At 38.2% G+C, this 24,229-nt stretch overlaps 3 protein-coding genes, 2 long non-coding RNA genes and 1 pseudogene across 8 annotated transcripts; 4 read left to right on the top strand and 2 right to left on the bottom strand.

The window, feature by feature from the left end:
- Nucleotides 1-103: 103 nt before the first annotated feature.
- On the top strand, nucleotides 104-3,843 carry LOC124342336 (serine/threonine-protein kinase TBK1-like). The gene is made up of 14 exons (XM_046795304.1): nucleotides 104-382; nucleotides 437-707; nucleotides 771-952; nucleotides 1,016-1,097; nucleotides 1,188-1,321; nucleotides 1,388-1,440; nucleotides 1,520-1,610; nucleotides 1,675-1,751; nucleotides 1,866-2,047; nucleotides 2,117-2,267; nucleotides 2,342-2,751; nucleotides 2,815-2,956; nucleotides 3,019-3,267; nucleotides 3,337-3,843. The coding sequence occupies exons 1-14, from the start codon at nucleotides 287-289 to the stop codon at nucleotides 3,443-3,445; spliced, it is 2,229 nt and encodes a 742-aa protein (XP_046651260.1). The 5' UTR covers nucleotides 104-286; the 3' UTR covers nucleotides 3,446-3,843.
- Nucleotides 3,844-4,033: 190 nt separating this feature from the next.
- Nucleotides 4,034-6,851, bottom strand: LOC124342337 (cyclin-dependent kinase 11B-like). The gene is made up of 8 exons (XM_046795305.1): nucleotides 6,565-6,851; nucleotides 5,863-6,470; nucleotides 5,520-5,796; nucleotides 5,310-5,454; nucleotides 5,089-5,233; nucleotides 4,685-5,031; nucleotides 4,476-4,624; nucleotides 4,034-4,390 (listed from the first exon to the last, which is right to left on the bottom strand). Exons 1-8 carry the CDS (start codon nucleotides 6,663-6,665, stop codon nucleotides 4,096-4,098), a joined length of 2,067 nt encoding a protein of 688 aa, XP_046651261.1. The 5' UTR covers nucleotides 6,666-6,851; the 3' UTR covers nucleotides 4,034-4,095.
- Nucleotides 6,852-7,072: 221 nt separating this feature from the next.
- Nucleotides 7,073-15,730, top strand: LOC124344578. Of its 4 annotated transcripts, XM_046798168.1 has the most exons (13): nucleotides 7,073-7,648; nucleotides 7,716-7,986; nucleotides 8,055-8,207; nucleotides 12,149-12,271; nucleotides 12,356-12,460; nucleotides 12,536-12,590; nucleotides 12,663-12,899; nucleotides 12,969-13,245; nucleotides 13,318-13,564; nucleotides 13,652-13,760; nucleotides 13,823-14,001; nucleotides 14,072-14,898; nucleotides 14,966-15,730. In XM_046798168.1, exons 4-13 carry the CDS (start codon nucleotides 12,155-12,157, stop codon nucleotides 15,069-15,071), a joined length of 2,259 nt encoding a protein of 752 aa, XP_046654124.1. In that variant the 5' UTR covers nucleotides 7,073-7,648; nucleotides 7,716-7,986; nucleotides 8,055-8,207; nucleotides 12,149-12,154; the 3' UTR covers nucleotides 15,072-15,730. The 4 variants fall into 4 exon arrangements, with proteins under 4 accessions (XP_046654124.1, XP_046654125.1, XP_046654127.1 ...); XM_046798169.1 differs by lacking the exons at nucleotides 7,073-7,648; nucleotides 7,716-7,986; nucleotides 8,055-8,207 and adding an exon at nucleotides 8,234-11,288; XM_046798171.1 differs by lacking the exons at nucleotides 7,073-7,648; nucleotides 7,716-7,986; nucleotides 8,055-8,207 and adding an exon at nucleotides 11,755-11,965.
- Nucleotides 15,731-18,240: 2,510 nt separating this feature from the next.
- LOC124342091 lies at nucleotides 18,241-19,270 on the top strand (annotated as a pseudogene).
- Nucleotides 19,271-19,330: 60 nt separating this feature from the next.
- On the top strand, nucleotides 19,331-19,970 carry LOC124344379. Its single transcript, XR_006919719.1, has 3 exons — nucleotides 19,331-19,499; nucleotides 19,570-19,644; nucleotides 19,709-19,970. It is a non-coding gene; the product is annotated as an uncharacterized LOC124344379 (long non-coding RNA).
- An 847-nt stretch (nucleotides 19,971-20,817) lies between these two features.
- On the bottom strand, nucleotides 20,818-21,143 carry LOC124341797. The gene is made up of 2 exons (XR_006918608.1): nucleotides 21,063-21,143; nucleotides 20,818-20,987 (listed from the first exon to the last, which is right to left on the bottom strand). It is a non-coding gene; the product is annotated as an uncharacterized LOC124341797 (long non-coding RNA).
- Between the last annotated feature and the right edge of the window lie 3,086 nt (nucleotides 21,144-24,229).

Below are 24,229 nucleotides of genomic sequence, written 5' to 3'. Positions count from 1 at the left end.
TCCCTAAAAATAGCTCGTTAAATCAACCTCAACCGATAGATGGCATTGGCCGAATGTCATCTCTTCCCATCCTTGAAAAAAAAACCCACAATAAATGATCCAGTCATTGTCATTTTCCTTGTAGTAGAGTAGAGTAGTCATTTGTGTTTTTGTGTTAATGACAGCAGTATTTGTTGTGTTGTGCTTAATTGTTCTTCGAACTGCTATCAGGAATTGATTGTTATTAAATTGATTGTTTTTTAAATCTTGTCTTGTATAATTTAATGAAAGTCGAGTTGTATTAAGAATGTCGTTTTTACGGGGGTCATCCAATTATGTCTGGTGCACGACAAGTGTTTTGGGTAAAGGTGCAACAGGTGCTGTGTTTCAAGGAGTTAATAAGGTATTTTTTAAATATTTCAAATTAAGATCAATGACTTAGACACTCATCTTGTAGCATACAGGTGAAGCAGTTGCAGTTAAAACATTTAATCAATTAAGTCACATGAGACCTCATGAAGTTCAAATGAGAGAATTTGAAGTCTTAAAGAAAGTTAAACATGAAAACATAGTCAAGCTGTTAGCTATTGAAGAGGAACAAGATGGAAAAGGGAAAGTAATTGTCATGGAGTTATGCACTGGTGGTAGCCTTTTCAATATATTAGACGACCCTGAAAATAGTGATGGCTTAAATGAAGATGAATTTTTGTCTGTACTGGAGCATCTAAGTATATTTTTCTTATTATTTGTTTTCTGTCATCAAGTTAACCAATAGTATTTTTGTGACATAGCTGCTGGAATGAAACACTTGAGAGATAATAACCTGGTTCATCGAGATCTAAAACCTGGAAATATTATGAAATTTGTTGCATTGGATGGGAGCACAGTCTATAAACTAACAGACTTTGGAGCTGCAAGGGAACTGGAAGATGGTCAGCAGTTTGTTTCATTGTATGGAACAGAAGAGTATTTGGTATGAAATGGTTAATCAACCATACAGCATTCCTTATAAATTTTTAATTCTTACATTTTCTAGCACCCTGACATGTATGAGAGAGCTGTTCTGAGGAAGCCTGTAGGGAAAACGTTCGGCGCGACTGTTGACCTCTGGTCAATAGGTATGATATCTTTTGGGGGTTTTGCGCTATTTTATTCTTAGACTTATGTCATTCAATAAATAAGTTACTATTGCATTTGTATTTTTCAAGGTGTTACGCTGTACCATGTTGCAACAGGAAATTTACCGTTTCGACCATTTGGTGGCAGGCGTAATAAAGAGACCATGTATTACATTACAGCAAAAAAAGTGTCTGGAGTAATTTCTGGAGTCCAAAACACCGAGGTTTGCTATTACCGTTTGATCGAGTTTCTGTTCTGGGGATTTCAGTAACTTACTTTTCTTAAACAGAATGGAGAAATTATTTGGTCCCGTGAGTTGCCGGATTCGTGCCTGTTGAGTGTGTATGTTATGTCTTTTTTTTGTAAATCTTTATTCAGAAATTTGAGCTGCACAAAATTTACTGAACCTTCCTATTTTTAGGGGTTTGAAAAAAATTGTTACTCCTCTATTCGCTGGTCTTCTTGGCGGAGAAATGAACTTCGATCGTTTTTTCCAAGAAGTGACGGCAATTGTAATTCAGAAATGTGTTGCATGCTATGTTTGTTTTTTTATGCTGATGATTTTTGTTTCTTTAGACTAACAGAAAACCAGTCCATTTCTTCCACGTCAACAGTCTTCACTCCATCAGATTGTATTTGCTACCAACCGACTGGTAGGAATCTCAAATTTATACTTCGTCAATCCCAACTTTTATACGTCTGAAAAAAATTCCGAAGTTTATTTTTTTTTAAATTAATCTCGTTGCATAATTTATTTTCTAATACAGCTCAGAAGCTAGTAGGTTGATTGAAGAACAAACTGGGATGACTGTTTCAAGTCAGTTGATTCTCTCTAAAACGTCTCAGTGGACAGACCAGGACAAATTTCCACAATCTAACCTCGAAAATCCTTTATTCATTTTCAATCGTGAAAACAATAACATTCTTTACTTGAAAGAGGTTGGATCGCGTAAGTTTAAAATAGAATGTAAAAATTTCGATTTTCTCCTTTTTTAACGCTTATATTTTCTGTTTTCAGTTAAATGCCCACCTTTTTCATCTACTGTGTCTGTGGAAACAGATGCCTCTATTGCGAAGCAATGCTGTAGTGTTGGTTATGCGGTCCGGCGAAGAATTGAAGAAGCCACCCGTTCTTATACATTGATGCATGCTTCGGTCGACGCTTTAACGTATGTTATCTAAATATTTTTATGGTATAGTTGTTAAGACTTATTTTAACTACAAATTCCTCCGAATTATTTAGGAATTGGTTAACCAATCAGCTCCAGTCTCTTTCTCGTCAGAATGTTCATTGTGAAGAACAACTTTTTTCGTGGAATAGACAATTGCATTTATGGTCGAAAATTCACGTTGTCACCAAAGACTTGTTTCGCCTTTTCCCTTATGATGATAACATCAGCTCAAATTCTCTCGAAAATATTTTACAACTTGCCAGATCGCATTATAACGATGTATCTAATCAAATGACGTCCATTAGTCCTAGTGTGAAACAGTTATGCCAGAGAGTAGTTCGAGATGAAAGTCTAGCCAAAGAATGGGCAAGCACCAATCGTAGCTTTTCCGTATTGAATGGTATTTGTGGTAAATCAACAACGTACGTGACGCGCCTAAAAGATTCTTGGCAACATCTTCTACGTGATAGAGCAGCAAGAGGTAAAAACAAATTTTTGGTGTATATTTTATGTTATTTTTATTTAACGATACTTTATTTTACAGTTCTCACGTATAATGACGAGCAGTTCCACTTGCTAGAACGTATAAAAATGACAGAAACATTCAAAAGTTTGGAATCTCTTTTTACGGCCGAATGCGTGCCTACAGTGACTAATACTGCCGATTTGTTAGCTGATTGGTACAAGTATGAAACATTGGCGGTGTTTTTATTACGAAAAAAATATTTATTTTACATTTCTTATTTAGAATGGCTCAGGCTGTTGTGCTTCAAGCTGAAATTCTAGCAAAGGATGTGTCAGCAATCGATGCGCTTTGGGTTGACACGCTTAAAAATCAAGAGCGATTTCAATTTTCCTATTCGACTAAACTCCATGAGCTTGTTGAGGCAATAAAAAGACGGCAAAGTTTTCCGACAGGAGAAATCCTATCATCAGCAGAACCTAGAATGACTGTAGGAACTGCCGATTGTAAATACAATAAAAACTTCAGTCAAGGGTTAGTTACTTCTATTCATGGCAATCTGTTGTAATTAACATTGATTTTACAATTCAATCAAATTATTAGATTGAAAAAACTTCAAGCGATCCAAGGTGACGTGTCTAAACTAGCTGAAGAAAATTCACATATGCTTTCCAGAATAGAGCGATTGATAGACGTCCAGAAACCCAAATAAAACGAGGGTATTAAACAAGCAGTTCAATAATTGCGACGGCGAAATTCTTCCTGGAACAATATTCACACCTTAAGCATCCATAATGCAGTACGTAATTATACGTTACAATATACTTAACAATATTTTGCCGCAAATGAATGGCCTTACACAATTTTCATTAAGTTTGGATGTTAACAGAAAAAGCTAATAGGTTAGGATTAAAAGTAAAGATTCCTAAAACTTAAAAACTACATTAAAAGCTCATGATGGCGAAAATCACCCCAACCCCGATTCCCGCTCAAATAAAATGACAAATGATGTAAAATCCAGCTAATATTTCATTTCAAGAATAAGTTTCTTCCCTTGAGCATTTATGTCAACTTCGAAGGGAATCTTATTTGTTACATAGTTCAAATAATGTTATATGTATTTAATGAAGCGGCGTTCGCGTTCTGTTGTAAACAATAATTTAGTTGGTGTTTGATGTAAACACCAATTTAGTTATTATGGTGTCTAAATTCATGTCGTGATATGGCCCACTCAAAGACCAATCTGTTGGTAAATTTAGACAAAACTAAAAGAAAAAGAAACTAAACCATGGACGTCCAATTTGATACTATTAAAAAAAACGCCATCAATTTATTTTGAACGAGCCCATTTAGATAGAAAAGTTAGAATTTCAAGCTGAATCCGGGACCTAAAAGATTCGTTCTACGATCAACCTGTGCATTCCCCATGTGAAATCCTGTGTTGGAGTCTACGTCTACTTCTTCGTTTAGTTGTTTGTACGCTCTGCCACCGGAAGGAGGTTTTGGGCTTTGGGCTTTACGAGCTCCATTTGCTTCGCTTTTTGCTGGCCAGGTTGGGAGCATAGACGGGTGTATTGGGAAGGGAGGTTCCTTCAAGTAAGTGTGATTCAAGGCTTCTTCAGCGGTAATGCGTTTCGATGGATCGTAGGTCAAAAATCTAGAAGGATTAGAGAAAAAAAACAATTCGATGATAAGAAATGAGGTAAGGTTACAAAGCTATGGCATAACTTGATAGAAATTACTTTTGCATTAAATCCACTCCTAGTTCGCTTAGGCGAGATGAAAATCTCTTACGTAAATTGCTTATAGGATTATTTGTAAATGAAGCCTTTTTTACAAAAGGCAATTCACTGTAGCCAGGCCAAATACTGTCATTTGGAGTTCCTAGTTCCTGAAGTCAACGATACAAGCGTTAGAACGGTTACAAACTGATATTCTTTATACATTTTACCTTAAATATTTTGTTAATCTGATCAGCTTCAAATTTCCCTTGAAAAATTGCATCAAGAGTAAGTAGCTCACCAAAAATACAACCAACGGACCAAACATCGATGGGCGTTGAATACTCTTTTACTCCAAGTAGCAGCTCTGGAGCCCGATACCATAGAGTTACAACGATAGAGGTATACGCCTTTAAAGGGGAACCATACTCTCGAGCTAGACCAAAATCCCCCACTTTCAAGATACCCGAATGACTCAAGAGAATATTCGATGTTTTGAGATCACGATGGAGAATCCAATTATCATGGAGATGGGCCACAGCACGCAAAAGCTGTTGCAGCAAACACTTAACCTCACCTAAAATAAAACAGTTTTCATCTTTTTATTCCCCTTTTACAATTTCGAGTAACTTACCAGGCAGGAAAGATTGTTTTTTTGACTTCAACACTTCCATTAGAGATTTTAGGTCGTGTTCCACGTAGTCCATCACCATAAAAATGCTATCCATATTACTTCCCACAACGATTTCGCGAACGGTTACAATATTTTCATGTTGTGCCTGAAACATTACAACAAGAATAAGAAATGTATCATCAGTGTAACTTTCAATTCGAAATTTGTCACGAAAATATTACTTTCAGTAAGGTGCTGACTTCGCGTAAAGATGTTATAGGAAAACCTTCCTTCTCTCTTTCCATCTTTAAACGTTTCAAAGCAACAATTTCGTCGGTTCTTTTGTCTTGGGCTCTGTAAACTACTCCATACGTGCCTTCTTCAATTCTGATCAGAAGAAAAAGCTAGCATAAGCAAAAACAGCAATATTTTGACAATCCCTTTTCACTGACTTGTTGAGGCATTGGAATTCACCCACGCTGCGGCAGCCCATGATAGCCGGTAAGTAAGGGGGAAGTTCTTCTTTAGGTTCCGGAACGTTCAATGACGTATGCGTTATCTCCGTCCTGCTAAACTCCTCGATAGAACCTGATTCACTTTTTCTTCGCTTTTCTTCTGGCTCTTCACGATCATCATGCAATGAATGTGGACTTGAGAGTTTTTCGTTTTCTCCAACAATTGAAGAGCCTTCATTATGGATACTTGACGACTTAGAAGAGCTGCTGCTGTCTAGGGAAAATCAAGTATTTCTTAACACAATTTGATTTAGTTAACATTTTGAAAATTCTGTTTTACCATCATCAGTACTTTCTTCAGATAAGATTTTTGAAGCAAGAATATTTTCTTTGCTCATTTTCTTGCTCTCGATTTTTATTTGAACTTCTTCTGGACTGCTAATTATGATGTTCCGCTCTGTTTGTTGTTTTTTCCGTTTGCTTATTTCTTTGTAACCATGATCTTTGAATTCAAGCTTATCATCAAATTTGGCATCATCAGGCTTAAGCTTTCGTTCATTTCTTCTTGCCCCACGGACATCATGTTGTCTTTTACTATCGGAGTCTCTATTTTCATAATATACATCCATGTCTTTGTTCTTCCTGGATCTTCTATCTCGTTCGAGCCTTTCTCGCAAATCTTCTTTTCTAGAGTCTTTCACATGCCTGTCTTCATATTTTGAATCATGCCTATCCTTACCATCGGTGTTGTGAGTGTCTTTTTTCCCATCTTTTGAAACACTACTTTTAATGGCTCTACCAGAACCTCGATGTGAATGGCTTTGGATGTAGGTAGAGCTTTGCTCTTTGTGTCTTCTTGCTTTGTCCTCTCCAGAAAAATCGGCTTGGGGTTGTGGTGGTTTGATTGATAGTGTATCGCAAAGCTGTTCATCTTCAGAAAGTGATAGGCTATTAAAATAACACATTAAACAAAGAAATTAACTGATTGGAACACCAGACAACTAGTTATTGTTAGTGAAACATTTCACAGTGTGGAGCATACCTTGATTCATATTCATCCATTTCTTTTACAGCTTGGAAATCTGGACTATCAGACAGTTCGCCTTCGCTGTAACGCGGATCAACGGAAACATTACGAGACATCACCGTCAAATGATGTTTACAATTTTTTCTCCGGCTCACAAACGATAATGATAGAATGAAACCAGAGAGAAACTAATTGAAGAAATTCTGAAATTCTGAATGAAAACAGAAACAACTTCAAAAAACCAAACTGAAGTTAGATCAATCGCATGTGACTAAACAGTAAACAGCAGACTTGTGTAAGACTGCTATAGGAGAGGCCAGAGGCTGGGCTGGTGGGCTAGAAAAAAAAATTAATGGGGGTGTTCCAAGCGCCTCGTGCGACGAACTTTCGCATATCGCGCCATTAGGCATTTGTACAATTTCGAAATCGAAACAGTTTCTTTCTTTCGAGCAGGAACAAAATGTGAAGCTTCGTGTTCGCACAGATTAGCGAGACGAAGAAATCGTGAAACACATTCCGATCGTGACAATATGGTAGAAGCTCGTTAATTTCGCGGTAAAAAAGGCATATAATTTAATTTCTAATCCTTGAATTGTAATGTCACTCCAATAGCCCGCGAGAGGCGCTTATTCTTTCGATGCTTCGCGCGAGTGTTTCCTTCAAACAAGCAGGGTTTTAAAAAAGTTAACCATCGTGCGTGCAGAGCTCTGTCTGCTGTAAGTTTAGATTTTCAAATGAATATTGTTGATAACGTTTCACGAGAAAGTTTCAACGTGCTAACATTAAAAAATGCAGAGCGATATTGTTTCTGATTTTTTCAGTGCACCTACAATTAAATTGCTTTGTCGTCAGCTGAAAGATTGTAAACGTTTGACATCCACAGATTGTCTCGATGATGATGAAAACAAAGCTAAACTATGGCTTATTCCCTTAGAAAGTTCTATATCGGGGAAACAAATTAATTACACTGTGCACAATGTTTGGCTTCAAGGAACTATTCTCAGCGTTATCAACATGTCACATTTCATTCTGAAAGATGTGTCTGGTGGTATTGTAAAAATTTCTTTGAATTCATTCCCGGTTACATGGATTGAGCAAGGTACAATATAAACCTTAAAGCTTATATATGATGTATTGATTGAAAGTATGTGTCTTCTTTGATACAGGTGCATACTGTTCAGTTATTGGTTCCATTACATCATCTTCGCAAACACCCTTAATAGAAGCTATAAAAGTGACCAAGCTGGATAATAGCCATTATCTCCAAATTTTATGGGCATGGGAAGTGAAAGATTTAGCTAATGAATTATGTGATAATGAATAAAAATCTTTCAGCTTCACTGATTTTGTATCTGTCCCCACGAATATCTTTTACACTTATTTTAGAAAGTACCCATGCAAAAAGTTCAGTCACTTAATAATGATCCAGGATTCCAGGTGCTTTTCTGTTCTACTGTTATACTTTTTTGTAAATTGATGTTACAAACTTTTTTTTTCTCAATTAGATGAAATTTTAGTGTGTTATTTTCCATTTTAACACACACGTAATGACGTAAGCTTCATAATATTAGCAAGCTCCATCTATTTGCAAACTCATCACTTGATGGCGCTACTACTAACAGCTGAAAGTGATGTAAAAATGAAATCACGACAATTTGGTATGTGCATACATCTTCCTTCTTTATACGTCTATAGTACCAACGCTTAACGTGACAGATAGTTCAACCGTGATCGAAAACCACTTTTTTAAATCTTGTAAAATCCTAGCTAGATTGAAAAAACAATATTTTATAAGTTTAAAACCTGAAATCGGGTCGACAAATTATTTTGAAATAACAGCTAGCCAAGATTTCTTTGACTAAAGAATCAGATTGAGCTAGTATTTCCGATTATTTCGAAAAACATAGAAGCATATCAGCTGTGCTTCTGCTGTCGGAAAAAATGTTTGTCGAACGCTGATTGGTTGGAAGAAGGCAGGTGCAAACTCTCCAAGACACCCTACCACTTATCTTTGGTGCAAGAGGGCTCATCGAAAGGAAAAAAAGGCCAAAAGGGTCGTAGGTTGACCCTCTATCCACCACCCTCCCTAAGAGATGGAAAGCCAAAATATGTGCCGAGAAAAAGAATAAAATAATGATGCAGGTGGTCGGCGGCGATGCTTCGCTGGTAGCCTAAATAACTCCAAAATCTTCCCCTCCCACAACAGCTTTCTTGCCTTATGATAATTAGATGCGCCGTTTAAAAGTTTGTACTTTTTTATTATTATTATTCATTCCAAAATCCAGGGTATCTGTATCTGTGATCAAGTTCTGAAAAAAGAAGTCATCAAGTAAGCACGGAATTGATTCATTTCAATCTTTCCTTCAAATACGTGTATCGTATGTTTTAAAATTATTTAGAAAATACTTGACTAAACAAAGTTTGAAAATGCGGATTTCTTTCTTTAAAGCTTAAAAGTTAAGTTCCGCTTGATTTTACTCCTTTTAACCAAAATTTACACTTAGGACGATAAACAGTAGTTTACTTAAACCTCGATAACTAAATTTTTTGAAATACGCTTTTCCATTTGAACTGACGACTAACTCGATAAAAATACGAGAAAAGCTATGGGGAGTCATATCCCCTAAAAATCCGGGAAAAATCAATGGCGGGTTAAAACGGAAAGATTCTTTTATATATACACGAATAATAAGAAAGCAGGATAACGCCAGCAGGGGTTACCTACCGGTACCTATCGGGGGATCGAAGCTACCGAGCAGGTGTGAGTTAACAAAGAAAGAAACGAATATGAAAAGGGGAAAAAAATAGAATGAAATAAAAAAATAACCTTGGTTCTTTCGTTTCCGTCCGGCTAGACAAATAAAAGACCTTTCACTCATCACTTACCCTTGAAGGAATATGCGATATTTGCACCTTTGTATCCACACAGTTGTATTTGCATTGATACAGTATTCATCATTTCATCAAATAATGATACGCAAATGCAATGCTATTTTAATCTTTTAGGAACGAAAATCTCGTAATACGTTAGTATCATAAATATTCAAAAACATTTTTATTTTAACAAAATTCTGTAAAAAGAAACTCGCTAGAAGTAACTAGGGGGTGATGTAATGTAATACGAAATGTTTAAAAAGTCACTTGCGACTGTGACTACAAGATTAGGTTAAGAGTAGGTTATAGGGGAAAAGAATAAAGGTAGAGCGAGAGGCCTCTCGATCAGTCACGTGACTCTCGAGTCCAGGTGGTCAGCGTGTGCCTCGCTCTTCGTCGGTCTTCGGGTATACGTCCCGCCGTTCGCAGGTTTCTTTAGTTCTCATTCTTGTGCCCATGAACCAGAAGCGCAGACACACACACAAGTTTCTGAATGTGCCCGGCATGCTGGCAGCTTGGTAGTGTGAGCAGCTGGCCAGCAAAGGCATTTATTACATTTAAAGCCGGTTCTCTCCTCGTTTCTCCTCCATTTGTCCATTTTTTGGTTGTCCACTTTTTCCGTGTCAACTTAAGAATCTGAGACGAACCAGAAGTTGGGGGGTTATCGGTTTGCTTATTTCAGGTCTACCGGTAAATGGTTTTCTTAAAAAAGAAACGTAATTTGAGCTACTTGCCTTCGACATGTGAGCTCAGGCCTACGCTACATTCTAATATGAACAATATGTGAAGGGCACACGCATTTCTGTGGCGAGTGACACTGACAGTTTCTCCTTTGCAAACTATACTTGCGACTAAAGAAATCTGCTTTCCTTTGATTTATCACTTGTGTTGGCGATGCTAGAACTATGGCGGATTTACTCCCTGTTTCGAATTGGCGTTTGAGAATTTTATGTTTTTATAAGAAGACTCCTTAGTAGTAAGGGAAGCCATTTGCAAAACGCAACATTTACACACTTATACTATACATAAATCAAATGTATCGGAGAATCGTGCATCAGTACACAAAACATGCTTTTGTAGACGAATAAAAGTAATTGCCATGTACGAGCATTTCAATTCAACCAAAATGTATTCAAGTTATGGGAAACTAATTAAAGGGTGGACGAAAAAGGCTCGATTTTATTCGCAACTATATTGCAAATTTGATAACTATTTTGTTGAATTAATTCCCCTTTAAATTGTTTATCGTGTTCGTGTGCTGAAATGAAATTGCAGTTACATTTAAAATTGACTGCCCGGAATAACAATGATACGAAAACACGCAACTTAAACTGACTTGTAAGTCGCAGTCGCAGGACCTGCCACTTTGGCAAAAGGAGATACTTTTCCCAAAAAGTTTTAAGTTTCTCTTTTCGTATGTTGTTGCCTTCGAAAAAGAGTGCCTGTTCCCCCCCGTTCGTGCCCTCCACGACCCACCACATAATAGCAATGGCGTTTGTCAATAACTCGATACCATCCCTCCCATATCCCTCCCTCACCCCCGCCTCCCCTCAGGCCGAGAGCACACGCTCTGTACTACTACGCCTGTGTCTGACACAGGGGAACCTTGTCAAAGACTTTTCAGTCTACTGCGGTACGTCAACAGTGTCAGACGTCGAATTGGATTTCTCTTATACACTCCGTTACGATTTTGAGAGTAGCATTTCCGATTTTCGTAAAATTCGATTGAATCTGGTGCTGGCCCGTTGTATTTCTATGTAATTCCAAGCAAGTTACATTAGATTGAGTCGAAATTCTCTTTGTCCCTCAGTGTTGCGGGTTGTTTTTTCCCCTTTGGTGTGCTGCAAACTATCCGCGGAATTAAGGTAAGGACTGAGTAATGGTAGTTGTATTGGCTTAGGGTTTTACGGCATTATAAATACTGTGTAGGTATAAACACGCCTATTGGTGATTTATGTAGGATTTCCCTTCTCAGCCGTTTCGAATGGCATCGGCAGCCAATGTAAATTTAGACTAAGCCATTAACTTTAATATTAACAAAATTTAGTTCTTTTTTCACGAGTGAATGAGTAATACGTCTTTTTTCTAAAAAAGATGATGTTCAAAAGTAAAGTTTAAAATGTTTTAATATGCAAATACTGAGTGATCCTGGTAGGAAACTAGTTGGGTTGAAAGCATGAGTCATCGGTGAAGCTGCGAGAGACTTAGCGATTCGACTTGCGAGAGACGCCGTGGAAGGAGCAGAGGGAGGAGGAGGGAGGGTTACAATCCTGAGAGACAGGGTAGGGTAACGATCGGTAAAAGTGGGTAGGGATTGAGATAGAGTGGGGGGGTGGTCTCAAGTGCAGTACTTTGGGTGCATCACTGACGACGAGGCAATCACTCGTCTTTTCATAGTGAAATATTTAAATAGCAAAAAGTTCCATTTGATTACCAAGTTTTAACTGCTGTTTACTTACAAGTAAACTGTTGTGCAGTATTCAAGTGTCAAGTTACAATGGGAAATGTGATGGCGTTCGGATTTAGAGAAAGTGATTCGGGGGTGAGACACGTGAGCTATAAAATAACACCAGTTAACGAAGAAATCGTTAAAATGTTGACAGAAGCTTTCGTTTAGTGTAACCTCAAACGTTTTGTTTGTTCGTTTATTTTCTTTTGGGGGTGGAGCGGGGGTGGGTCTAATTTTTAAAATAAACAGTTTCTAACTTCCTGTTTTTATCTGTAGTGAAAAATGACTCGAACTGATTCGCAGCAGCCACTTACCAAAAGTTCCAAGAAACCATGCTGCCGCCTCTCTTTGAACAGTCTACCCTCGGTGTGGTACGGAATCGCCATTACAGCGTTCCATGTAAATATTATTCTGATTTCATTATAGTCGGTGATGTGTTTCACCGTTTCAACAGTTTTGACAAATATGTATTTTTCTAATTAGGCCTACATCGTACTGCAAGGATCAAAATTGTTCGTTGAATATATGGATTCTAAATTTAGCAGTGGCATAAGCGTATGGGAAATGAATCTCTACATCTCACTTCAGGTAAATGTTAATGCATTTGAAATTTTCTACAGTAATAATTCACTAACTGAATTTTTGTATGTGTTCGCACGCCAGGCTACATCTTTAGTACTGCTCCCTTTCCTGGCATTTGCTTCCATCTTCAAATTAGGTAAGTAATCACTTATTGATTCACACAATAAAATTATTGTATCAACTAATGAAATGATTAATGTATTTACAGGAAACTTGGCCAATGACGGATACCGTCTGGGAAGGCAGATTGATTTAGAGATGGATCTTGATATTCCACGTTCAAGGGCCCGTGATCCACTAGTTAGAACGGGATCAGCTTGCGGAGCTGCTTGGAGACATTGTCCACCTGTTGGACCTTCTTTGCACGCCATTGCTGCCTTGTGCAGTTTGGTTGCTAAAGTTGTTCTAGAAGCTCGAATGATCAAAGACCAACTGATGAATAGAGGTAATTTAATTTTTCCCGCATACTCTTTATTCAATCACTTATACTACATGTAATGGATTTTTATATTAGATCATATCTGGAATAGCGATTTGGACCTGATATTTTTGGGAAATTCAATTTGGCCAGAAAAAGGATCCTTCATATCTGCTGATCGCCTTATAGAACAGACTCCTTTCCCTAGCCCAGAGTTTGTCAGCTACATGTTCGCTTTGTTGGCGTTTGCCGTTCGCTGCAGTGATGTCTTCTGGGGAGCAAATAAATGCCTTGCCTTTTTAATATCACTTCAACTTATAGCGAACGGGGTTCACGCCCTTCTTGCATTTTGTGGAGCTTCTGTTCTTTACAAGTAATTTTATTTTGTTTTATTTTGCTTAATCCTTTGTGCGGTCAGCTAATGCTTCGTTTCTTTTAAATGAAGGGTTGCATTGACAGGAGTGCCTGCAGCCTTCTCCGGTGCAAGCGGATCGCTCTCGGATTATTTGCTTCTTGATCCACCAATCACTGTCATGCTGTTGATGCTGCTATCCTGCACTCTCCTGCTGGGCTGTTCACCTCTTAGCATGTATGCTCTCAACAAGCTTTCAGTTTTTCTTACAAAAAGTCGGAAGAAGTACATTCGGGAGCTACCATCCGCGCGCTCGTACTTGTGGAGTTTCTATCCTCATGTGAGTTTAATTCAAATTAGTCACAATTTCCTAACCAAATTTTAATTTTAATAACTAATAATAAATATTATTTTTTAAATAATTTAGTTGGCGGCACTAGCTACTCTTTTAGCAGTTGCTGCAAGTGCAGCTCCTCTCCTGCATGATTTTAGCAAGATGTACAAGTTGAATCCTCAACCTGTACTGCTTGTTGCTGGTACGTTCATTTACTATTCATTTTAATTGAATTTTAAAAAATTAATAGTAATTTTCTATTAGTAACGGGATCGATCGTCCATGCTTTTTTGTGGGTTGCCCTGTGGCTGCTGTTGACTGTAAAATCTAGCTGGGATTTTCGACTAAAAATTTCAGTTGGTCGAACGCTGCTCAATTCACCCTCGTGTTTGGCATTGGCTGCCGAAATTGAATTCAAACCCAACAGCAAGAAAAAGTGTGAGGTAAGATTGTGTTAAAGTCCCCATTACCCATGGATTATGTAATAATTTATTCAATTGAATATATTTTCAGGAGTCGGAAGCCCTTCTCAACGATTCATCTCAAGCTCCGACTCTAATACTATCAAGGGGTAAAGCATACGGAGTTTTGGATATTGAAGTCCAACAAAAAATCCATCAACTGGTGGCTCTACCGACAGACACTCAAAAAGGAGGCGACAGCACCAATCAAGTTTACTGGCTTCGTGGTGGAGGCAATATTCCAACTCCCACAGAAGTGGAAACTCCCTCTTCACCCACCTTACCAGAGCCCTTGAGCAGCGGCAGTAATAGCAGTTGCTGCAGCATAAGCGAAAGTAGTCGCAGGGTTCATACACCACAACAAAATGAAGTTACCGCGCAAATGAATATGTCGCAGCTATCACCCGCCATCAAGAATACTCCACCTTCAGATTTATCAGTTCACCCCATGAACCCCAACGTTGTGCTTTCACCAATTTTGACTCGACCAGTTCGAAAACCATTTATGCGTATCCCAAATGCCGAAGAAGATGGCGACTACGCAACGTTACGAGATCTACCTTTGGTAACTCTACCAGAAGAAACGGAACCAGTCGACATCCATGAGATCAGTAGTAGTAGCGATAGCAGCGGAGTCGATTCTGGGTTCGGTTCCGGCAACCAGCGGCAAAACATTCTGCCAATCCAATCCAGGAGTTCTCCATTGATTGCACCAAATCGGGACTTATGCAACCCTTATGGATACGTTAAGCCGAAAATGACTACATTTGCCTCTCTCCCTCAACCTGGAAAGAGCAGCCACGTTCCTCCAATGCAACTTCAACATAATGCGCAACAGCGTTCTCCGTTTAACAGCTTGCCTCTAGCGCATATGCAAAGGTATGTTTTTGTCAAGCGATGTCTATTGGTTTACCCATTTTAACCTTATTTGTTTCAATTATCTTAGGCTACATCAAGTACAATCACACCAAACGACTGCTGAAGAGAGGAGACCCGCCATTCAAGCTTGTCTGTTTGCCGGTCATGGTTTCGAAACAAACCAACGACCGTAGTATTATGGACTATTGTAAAGTTTCCCCTTGATATTAGATATAGACAGAGTGACTCTATATTATAGTAAGCAGAAAGAAAATTCAGAGAGAAATCAATAAGGTCCCCTGTAAATGGCCTATAATTGAAATCTAATAATACTATTCTTGCGGAACTGTTGTGTTTCAAATTTCTATTCCTGAAACATCGGGAACAGATGAAGCTTTGCGGAAAAATCTCAAATTAACCATGATCTCTTAGTAAGTTGGAAGCTCAATATGTTACTTTTTTTCCCCATCAGTCATGATTCATCTCAAAAGGTCGATTGATGTGCTGAAAGTAGATATAGACATTTGGAGTTATTACATTTTTGTTTCAAGGTTGAATAGTTTCTCTCTACATGCCGTAACTATTTTACGGAAAGAACCAAACTAGCTAAGTCAAGTCGCTAAAATTGTGCTATGTATGTGCTTGTATTGTCATATTAGTTTATTATGTAATTTCCTCATTTCTTTTGTACCATGACAATTAAGAAATAACATTTCAATGAGTCTGCATTCCAAATAATCCCTATTGCGGTCTTATGAGTTAAGCTGTCTATACATATATCTCTATCACATCAAATTCTTTTGTTAAGCAGAATGTCATATTATTTGTATGAATAAATTTTGTACAGCATTAACAAGGTGTAATAAGTTTTATTATCTAAGCCTAATGGAATATAAATGGAATAGTTAAAAAATGTTTGAACGTCGCAACATCATTAATTTATTAGGGACTTGGGTCAATCCGCGCGGATTTGACAAATCCGATGCGCGAACAAAATCTGATTTCGTTCAAATTTGGTAAGTGAATCAATAAACATGTTTTCAATTAATTGGCCACAGGATTTTTTTTATGGTGCATGCACATACTAGTCTGGTGCACAGACTAATATGCGTGGGTGAAAATGGCTGAAAATGATTTGACCGTCGGTCACTATTTCTTTCATAAACAACATTTTTAAAAAGTACGTCTTATTCAGTTTTCAGACGCCGCAACGACGAGGCGTGATTTGTCTTTATTACGAAAGGAAGCTAACGCCTCGTCGTTGCGGCGTTGAGTTCCTGTACTAATGCTATATTTGAGAAATCGGAAAGTCAAAAAGGACTCTTTTTGCCAATCAATAATTAGAAAGCTATACATTGCTTTTAATTGGCCTTTTTACAATTAATCGGGCATAATCTTGTTTATTTTAGGGCGAAAGCCTCTAATTTTTAAAATTTTTTTTAGTTTAATAGAAAAAATTAATTTTGTTAAGGCCGCTTGGCCATAAGGCACCATGTAAACCGCGGCTGCCGCGCGGCTGTAAATGATTTGACCGTCTGTCACTATATCTTTCATAAGACAACATATTTTACACCTAATGTTTATGAAAATTTGATAAGTTATAAAGTAAAAGACGTAGAACAAGTGGAAATTTTTTAAATAGTTTATTTCTAATTAAAAGAACCATATTTCTACGAAAATAAAAAAAATTGAATTTAAAATTGTTTTTTTTTACACGGAGGGTTTCGTATGTAACATCTTAAACACTAATCTTAAACGCCCAATAATAAAGCTCATTTTATGATGTCTATGCACCACAAAAAAAACGGGGTATACCCACGCATATTAGTCTGTGCACCAGACTAGTATGTGCATGCACCATCAAATAACGCTATTGACGAGATAGCCTCGCGCCTTTTACATGCAAGTGATTGGGGATACGACAGTAAGTAAATCGTAGTTAACTATGACCTGCAATCCTTTTCAATGTATTTTTTCTAGTCGTACGCATCGGTGTTCCTGCGTCCATGCATACAGACGTTCGAAAAATTTCCCTTGATTATTTACTAACAAGAAAATACTTGTACATTTCAGAGTACGGCTGTGAGAATCGTTACGGTTGGCGGAGATATAGGCCCGGTCGAAATAGGCCCTGACGAAATAGGCCCGGCAAATAGGCCCGGACGAAATAGGGCCCTACGAAATAGGCCCACTTTAATAATATTTTTAAAGTGGGCCTATTTCTCCGTCAAAGTGGGCCTATTTCTCCCAATTATTTCTAAGTTCCATAAGGTACTCTGAAATATTTTCATAAAAACATTCGACCTACTCTACATGAGCGAGCAGACGGAATTATCTGCGAGAGATCCGCCACCGTATATATTCATTGCCGTAGCTCAAACCACGATGAGTGATTTCACACATTGCCGTTTCGTTTTTCACATGTTAGGCAGCTGATTCCCGTCTTAATTTTTTGATGAACGTATTCCCCTTGATCTTAACTGTTAAACTCATTTGTTCAAACGTCGTTTTCACTTATTAACTATCGCTAATTTAAAAAAATGAACAAATTTCCGTGTTTTCTTCGCCATTTATTTGTTCCGTAGCTCGATCCCCCCTTCAGCGGCTCAGCGCTCAGCCTTGAACGCGTCTCTCCCCTTCAGCGGCTCAGCCTTGAACGCATCTCCCCCCTCTACCTATGCCAATGCCAGTACTCAGGTGAAGTAGGAAATGAAAATGTTTGATGAAATAAATCTTACGGATTGATTTCAAACATATCCATATTAATTTCATGTTTTTTTTAAAGCAACAAACGCATATCACTTTTAAGTTTCTTGTTTTATGGGGCTGACGCGAGGTGCTGCTCAAGCCGGCCAGAAGGGTGGTCGAGCGGGGGAGGCTGCACGCACTCATGGGAGAGGGGTGAGTGAAGGGGGGTTTACCTGGGCCATACCATACACAACCATGTTTTCCCTTCTCCGTATATGTTAACGGGTGGTCAAGTGGATAGCAACTTGTGCTATGTATCTCAAGTGCCGGTGTTCGAATCTCGGCCATGTCGAAATATAATTTTATTTACAAAATATTTTCGAAAAATTAATAGCTCAACAGCATAAAGTGGTGTGGAACTATCCTGGCGAAATTGATCGTTTTTTGTTTTTTTAATTGATAAAGAAGAAAGAAATATACAGCACGAAAAGAAAATTTCTATTATAGTTGAATACCAAATGTGGTTTTGAAGATTTCCATCTATCGGTGATAGTGGCGTCACTAGCGTGGTTCAATAGCGTCATGAAGATGGCGTCATCTGCTCATCGTCAACTTCAGCGTTTAATTTACAAATAAGAAATAGAAATCTTATAAAAAAATAAAAATAGCTTCAACATGAGTACATTTTATTCTGAATCATTTTAAAATTTGAATTGCAATTTTCGTTACATTTGATCTGTAAGAATTCGATTCTGAATCAAATTGATTCACACACATAGCAGACGCCAACACATCAAGCGTCATCAATAGCGTGGTCTATGGTGCAATGCTATCACTGGAGTAAGGCGTTTACCTTCAATTCGGGTATGTTAGAGAATTCTATCATGTTATTTTCAATCTTTAGTTACTTTGATTGTAATTATCAACTTGTGTGAATAGGTAGCGTCATGATTGGCCTACCCTGATGGCGTCATGATCGCTGCTGATTGCCTTTCAAATAGGTTTTCAGCATTCTGCTTACACCTTTGGCATAGAGTCACATATTTCACAATCCAACATCAATTGGTACCAACAGCAGCCCTTCTCTCCATCATCCAGAAGGGTCTGAGATCAGTGTTGGAGATGTGTGTGACAATTTTAATATGATGAAATTTATCTACCACCAAATTTTTACTCTTTTATGTTTTTGTTTTTCAGGATGGTTCGGAACAACCCATGGAAAGCTTATCACTCATTGATGCTGTGATGCCTGATGTTGTTGCAAGTCGTCAACAGCAAACACAGAACAATCAGAAACCACAAGTGGTAAAGACAGAACCACCAAATTCCAATGGAGATGAACCCATGCATTCCTATCGTAAGATAGTCAATACTTTTCTTTGATCCCCTGAACTGCTTACTTATTTTCCCTTCAACTATTTAATGAAGGCTGGGAAGAGGAAATAGGAGTAGAGATACCTGCCAGCAAATCAACTGTACTTCGTGGCCATGAATCTGAAGTTTTCATCTGCGCCTGAACCCAACAACTGATTTATTGGCTTCTGGCTCTGGTGATAGTACTGCCAGAATTTGGAACATGAATGACGACCATCATTTAGGACGCTTCAACGAGTCAGTGCACGCAGCAGTTTGCTTTCCATTCCTCCCCAGCACTTGACGTAGATTGGCAGTCGAATGTCAGTTTTTCCTCATGCTCCACTGACCAGTGTATTCATGTTTGTAAGCTGGGCAGTGACAAGCCAACCAAATTTAGGACCATCATTTAGGACGCTTCAACGAGTCAGTGCACGCAGCAGTTTGCTTTCCATTCCTCCCCAGCACTTGACGTAGATTGGCAGTCGAATGTCAGTTTTTCCTCATGCTCCACTGACCAGTGTATTCATGTTTGTAAGCTGGGCAGTGACAAGCCAACCAAATCTTTCCAAGGACATACGGTAACAATATTCTAATTTCTCTTGCAAATTTGTGAATGATTAAAAGAGAAATATTATTTTTTTTCTCTAGAATGAAGTAAACGCTATTAAGTGGGACCCTTAGGGTAATCTATTGGCTTCCTGTTCTGACGATATGACGCTCAAGGTAAAGTGCAAGTGCATTCTTGTCAAACTACTATCAAATCAAATGTGTCCGATCCTTTTCCTAGATATGGTCCATGAAACAAGACACTTCTGTTCATGATTTGCAAGCACACCACAAGGAAATCTACACCATAAAATGGAGTCCTACCGGCCTTGGAACAAATAACCCAAACATGAATCTGATTTTGGCTAGCGCTTTGTAACGAATGCTATTCAGGTCATTACATTACATACGGAGTATTAAAGGTGAAGACTTAGCGGTAATCTGATTACCAAGGCCTTTTATGTTTTATCGTCGGTGAGACACTGACGATGACACGCCTCTCAGTAATAAAGAAAAAAATACCTTGTGAAACATTATGAATGGCCAAATTAAATGTAGGAAAAATGCGTCACGTTGAATTTATCACGAGTAGCAAACTACAAACACAGTTAGTGGAATTAAACGTTTAATCTTTCTGCCAATGTGTACAAGATCACTTTAATTTGAATAACTTTATAATAGAAAGTTTGTTTTTTTCTTTTTACAATTTTAACTTATGTTAACAAGTTCAACTTTAAATCAAAGAATAAGTACGTTGAAATCGAAGGAATCGTTATGATGAAAAAGTTGATGTAATAATTCATTCTCGCTAAGGAATTCGATTTTTTCCATCCTTTGTATCTCTTGAGATAATATTAGACCGTGATAAACTTGGTTCATCGCCAGCGCTTGGGCTCCATCCCAACGGTTGAGAATAAATCTAATAAAAATTACCGTATATAAAAACTGATAAGTTGGCTTCCCATTTTTTAAATATTCATATTAATTACCTGTCATCCTGCGTTTAATTGTAGAAAGCAAACTGCTGCGTGCACTGACTCGTTGAAGCGTCCTAAATGATGGTCGTCTAACTAATGAAAGAAATACATTAATATCAACAGTTTTCGTTTAAAAAAATTAAAACTTAGGTGTACTTTGTTGACTCCAGCACTGAGGATATAGTTGCCCTTTTTGATCCATTTAAATGCGAAAGTAGGTCCTTTATGCTGTCCCAAAGTGCTAGCTAATCTTCCATCAGTTGTCCATATGCGAGCGTAACCATCCTGAAAAACAAAAACATAAGCGAGTAAAAATTTGGTGGTAGATAAATTTCATCATATTAAAATTGTCACACACATCTCCAACACTGATCTCAGACCCTTCTGGATGATGGAGAGAAGGGCTGCTGTTGGTACCAATTGATGTTGGATTGTGAAATATGTGACTCTATGCCAAAGGTGTAAGCAGAATGCTGAAAACCTATTTGAAAGGCAATCAGCAGCGATCATGACGCCATCAGGGTAGGCCAATCATGACGCTACCTATTCACACAAGTTGATAATTACAATCAAAGTAACTAAAGATTGAAAATAACATGATAGAATTCTCTAACATACCCGAATTGAAGGTAAACGCCTTACTCCAGTGATAGCATTGCACCATAGACCACGCTATTGATGACGCTTGATGTGTTGGCGTCTGCTATGTGTGTGAATCAATTTGATTCAGAATCGAATTCTTACAGATCAAATGTAACGAAAATTGCAATTCAAATTTTAAAATGATTCAGAATAAAATGTACTCATGTTGAAGCTATTTTTATTTTTTTATAAGATTTCTATTTCTTATTTGTAAATTAAACGCTGAAGTTGACGATGAGCAGATGACGCCATCTTCATGACGCTATTGAACCACGCTAGTGACGCCACTATCACCGATAGATGGAAATCTTCAAAACCACATTTGGTATTCAACTATAATAGAAATTTTCTTTTCGTGCTGTATATTTCTTTCTTCTTTATCAATTAAAAAAACAAAAAACGATCAATTTCGCCAGGATAGTTCCACACCACTTTATGCTGTTGAGCTATTAATTTTTCGAAAATATTTTGTAAATAAAATTATATTTCGACATGGCCGAGATTCGAACACCGGCACTTGAGATACATAGCACAAGTTGCTATCCACTTGACCACCCGTTAACATATACGGAGAAGGGAAAACATGGTTGTGTATGGTATGGCCCAGGTAAACCCCCCTTCACTCACCCCTCTCCCATGAGTGCGTGCAGCCTCCCCCGCTCGACCACCCTTCTGGCCGGCTTGAGCAGCACCTCGCGTCAGCCCCATAAAACAAGAAACTTAAAAGTGATATGCGTTTGTTGCTTTAAAAAAAACATGAAATTAATATGGATATGTTTGAAATCAATCCGTAAGATTTATTTCATCAAACATTTTCATTTCCTACTTCACCTGAGTACTGGCATTGGCATAGGTAGAGGGGGGAGATGCGTTCAAGGCTGAGCCGCTGAAGGGGAGAGACGCGTTCAAGGCTGAGCGCTGAGCCGCTGAAGGGGGGATCGAGCTACGGAACAAATAAATGGCGAAGAAAACACGGAAATTTGTTCATTTTTTTAAATTAGCGATAGTTAATAAGTGAAAACGACGTTTGAACAAATGAGTTTAACAGTTAAGATCAAGGGGAATACGTTCATCAAAAAATTAAGACGGGAATCAGCTGCCTAACATGTGAAAAATGAAACGGCAATGTGTGAAATCACTCATCGTGGTTTGAGCTACGGCAATGAATATATACGGTGGCGGATCTCTCGCAGATAATTCCGTCTGCTCGCTCATGTAGAGTAGGTCGAATGTTTTTATGAAAATATTTCAGAGTACCTTATGGAACTTAGAAATAATTGGGAGAAATAGGCCCACTTTGACGGAGAAATAGGCCCACTTTAAAAATATTATTAAAGTGGGCCTATTTCGTAGGGGCCTATTTCGTCCGGGCCTATTTGCCGGGCCTATTTCGTCGGGGCCTATTTCGACCGGGCCTATATCTCCGGCTTCCATCGTTACAAAGACAATGATAAGAATTTACTAGTACACCAGGATGGCCTACTCTAATCACGGCCAGGCATCTGGCTATCACAAAGTAATGGGCATTTCAGTTTACTGAAACGTTGCAAATGGGTAATCTATACTCGTCATAATTTTACAGTTTTTCATTTTCATTTAAATTTTTCCATTCGCAGTCATTAGTTTACGGATGCCCCCTATAGAACCTAAATTATTTTTAAATCAACGAGACCCACCCTATGCTTCTTAAATTTTTCGTTCCATTTTTGTTTTATCTTGTTTATTAAAGTTGCATCTTTGTCGCCAATTTTATCGAGAGTACATTTTTTGGGGCTTTTAAGTTCCCTGGTAGCACACTTACATCCATCGTCTATCATATAGATGTCTTAATGTCTAAATCAAATCTGATCTAGCTACAACCTAAATTGGATATCACATGGATACTCAATTTTCTACGGCCTTATGCTATCTTCGTATAGATGTCCTATAGATCTACGTTTCTCATACGATCACGGACATCCATTTGTGTCTAGAAATTAGACGTTTAACAGACAGACGTAACATGACGTCTGTGAGATGTCTAAATTATCTGTCCACAGGATAGATGAGGAAGACAAGGACTTTAAATTTTCATAATTTTAACTGCTAAGATTAATTTAAAGCCGTTGAACCAAATACAGCTGAAAATATTAGAAAATGGTGTAGTGGGTAGAGCACCGGAGTACCACTTCAAAGAACGTGGTTTCGCGCCCACCAAGGAACGTTTCTTTTTTATCTTTTTGCTTAAATTTAAGTCTTTTGAAGACGGCTTTAAGCCGTACCCATTTGGATGTCTTACAGCGCGACATTAGTATAGACATAGGCAATCCTATGGACGTCGGGTTAAGATATCTCACTCGGCTGAAAAGATGGGCGACGTACATCCTATAGATGGAGGCGTGCTACCAGGGTTATCTTTGCTCCTGTTTCTAGCAAAAGTAGAATTGTTTTCATTTCTTTGCTCTAGCAGCAGAGAAATATTTTTACTTTTTTGTTTTTTTGCTCAAGTGCAGCAAATTCTTAGGCACAGGCACTCCATTTAGACTTTGCAATATCCACGTCCAACGGTTATCCATTTTGAAGGAGAAATCAACAGTCTACATTACTGTGAGTTGGTATTTCATGTTTCAAATAACGTGGAAATGATGATGATGGTTTTGTATTTTCAGGTACCAAATATGGAATCTGAGCCAACTACATCTGATCGACTAGACAAGATATTGGAACTGGAATTGATCGGTGCTCAAGACATCATTGAATCGCTTATGTTGGCAAATTCCAGCTATGACCATCGCATCCCAACGTCAACACTTCGCTTGCAGCGCTGAAAACAAGCCATGGATCTTTGTTTTTCGGGTAAGTTGCTTTTTTTTATGTGAATACCAGTTTTCGAAAACATGTTTTTTTTTTCTGTTATGTGAACCTCTGCTGCCCAAGACGCCTCACGTCTACGTTCCATCTTCCGCCTCCAGTAAAGTTTTTGGTTCAATGCAAGAGCTAGCGTCTGGTGCAGAGTTTACTACTTTTCTCGAAGAATACAAACGGCGCTGTGTAGATGGTGATGTTGACGATTGGAGATTGCAGTTTGAAAACACCTTAAAACTTCAATCGCTTCTCGTCATACGTAGAATATGTAGTGCTGCCAACAGAGGGGTGTACATTGG

This window comes from Daphnia pulicaria, chromosome 6 (genome assembly GCF_021234035.1).
Source record: "Daphnia pulicaria isolate SC F1-1A chromosome 6, SC_F0-13Bv2, whole genome shotgun sequence".
NCBI lineage: Eukaryota > Metazoa > Arthropoda > Branchiopoda > Diplostraca > Daphniidae > Daphnia > Daphnia pulicaria.
This window is presented reverse-complemented; position numbering and strand designations above follow the sequence as displayed.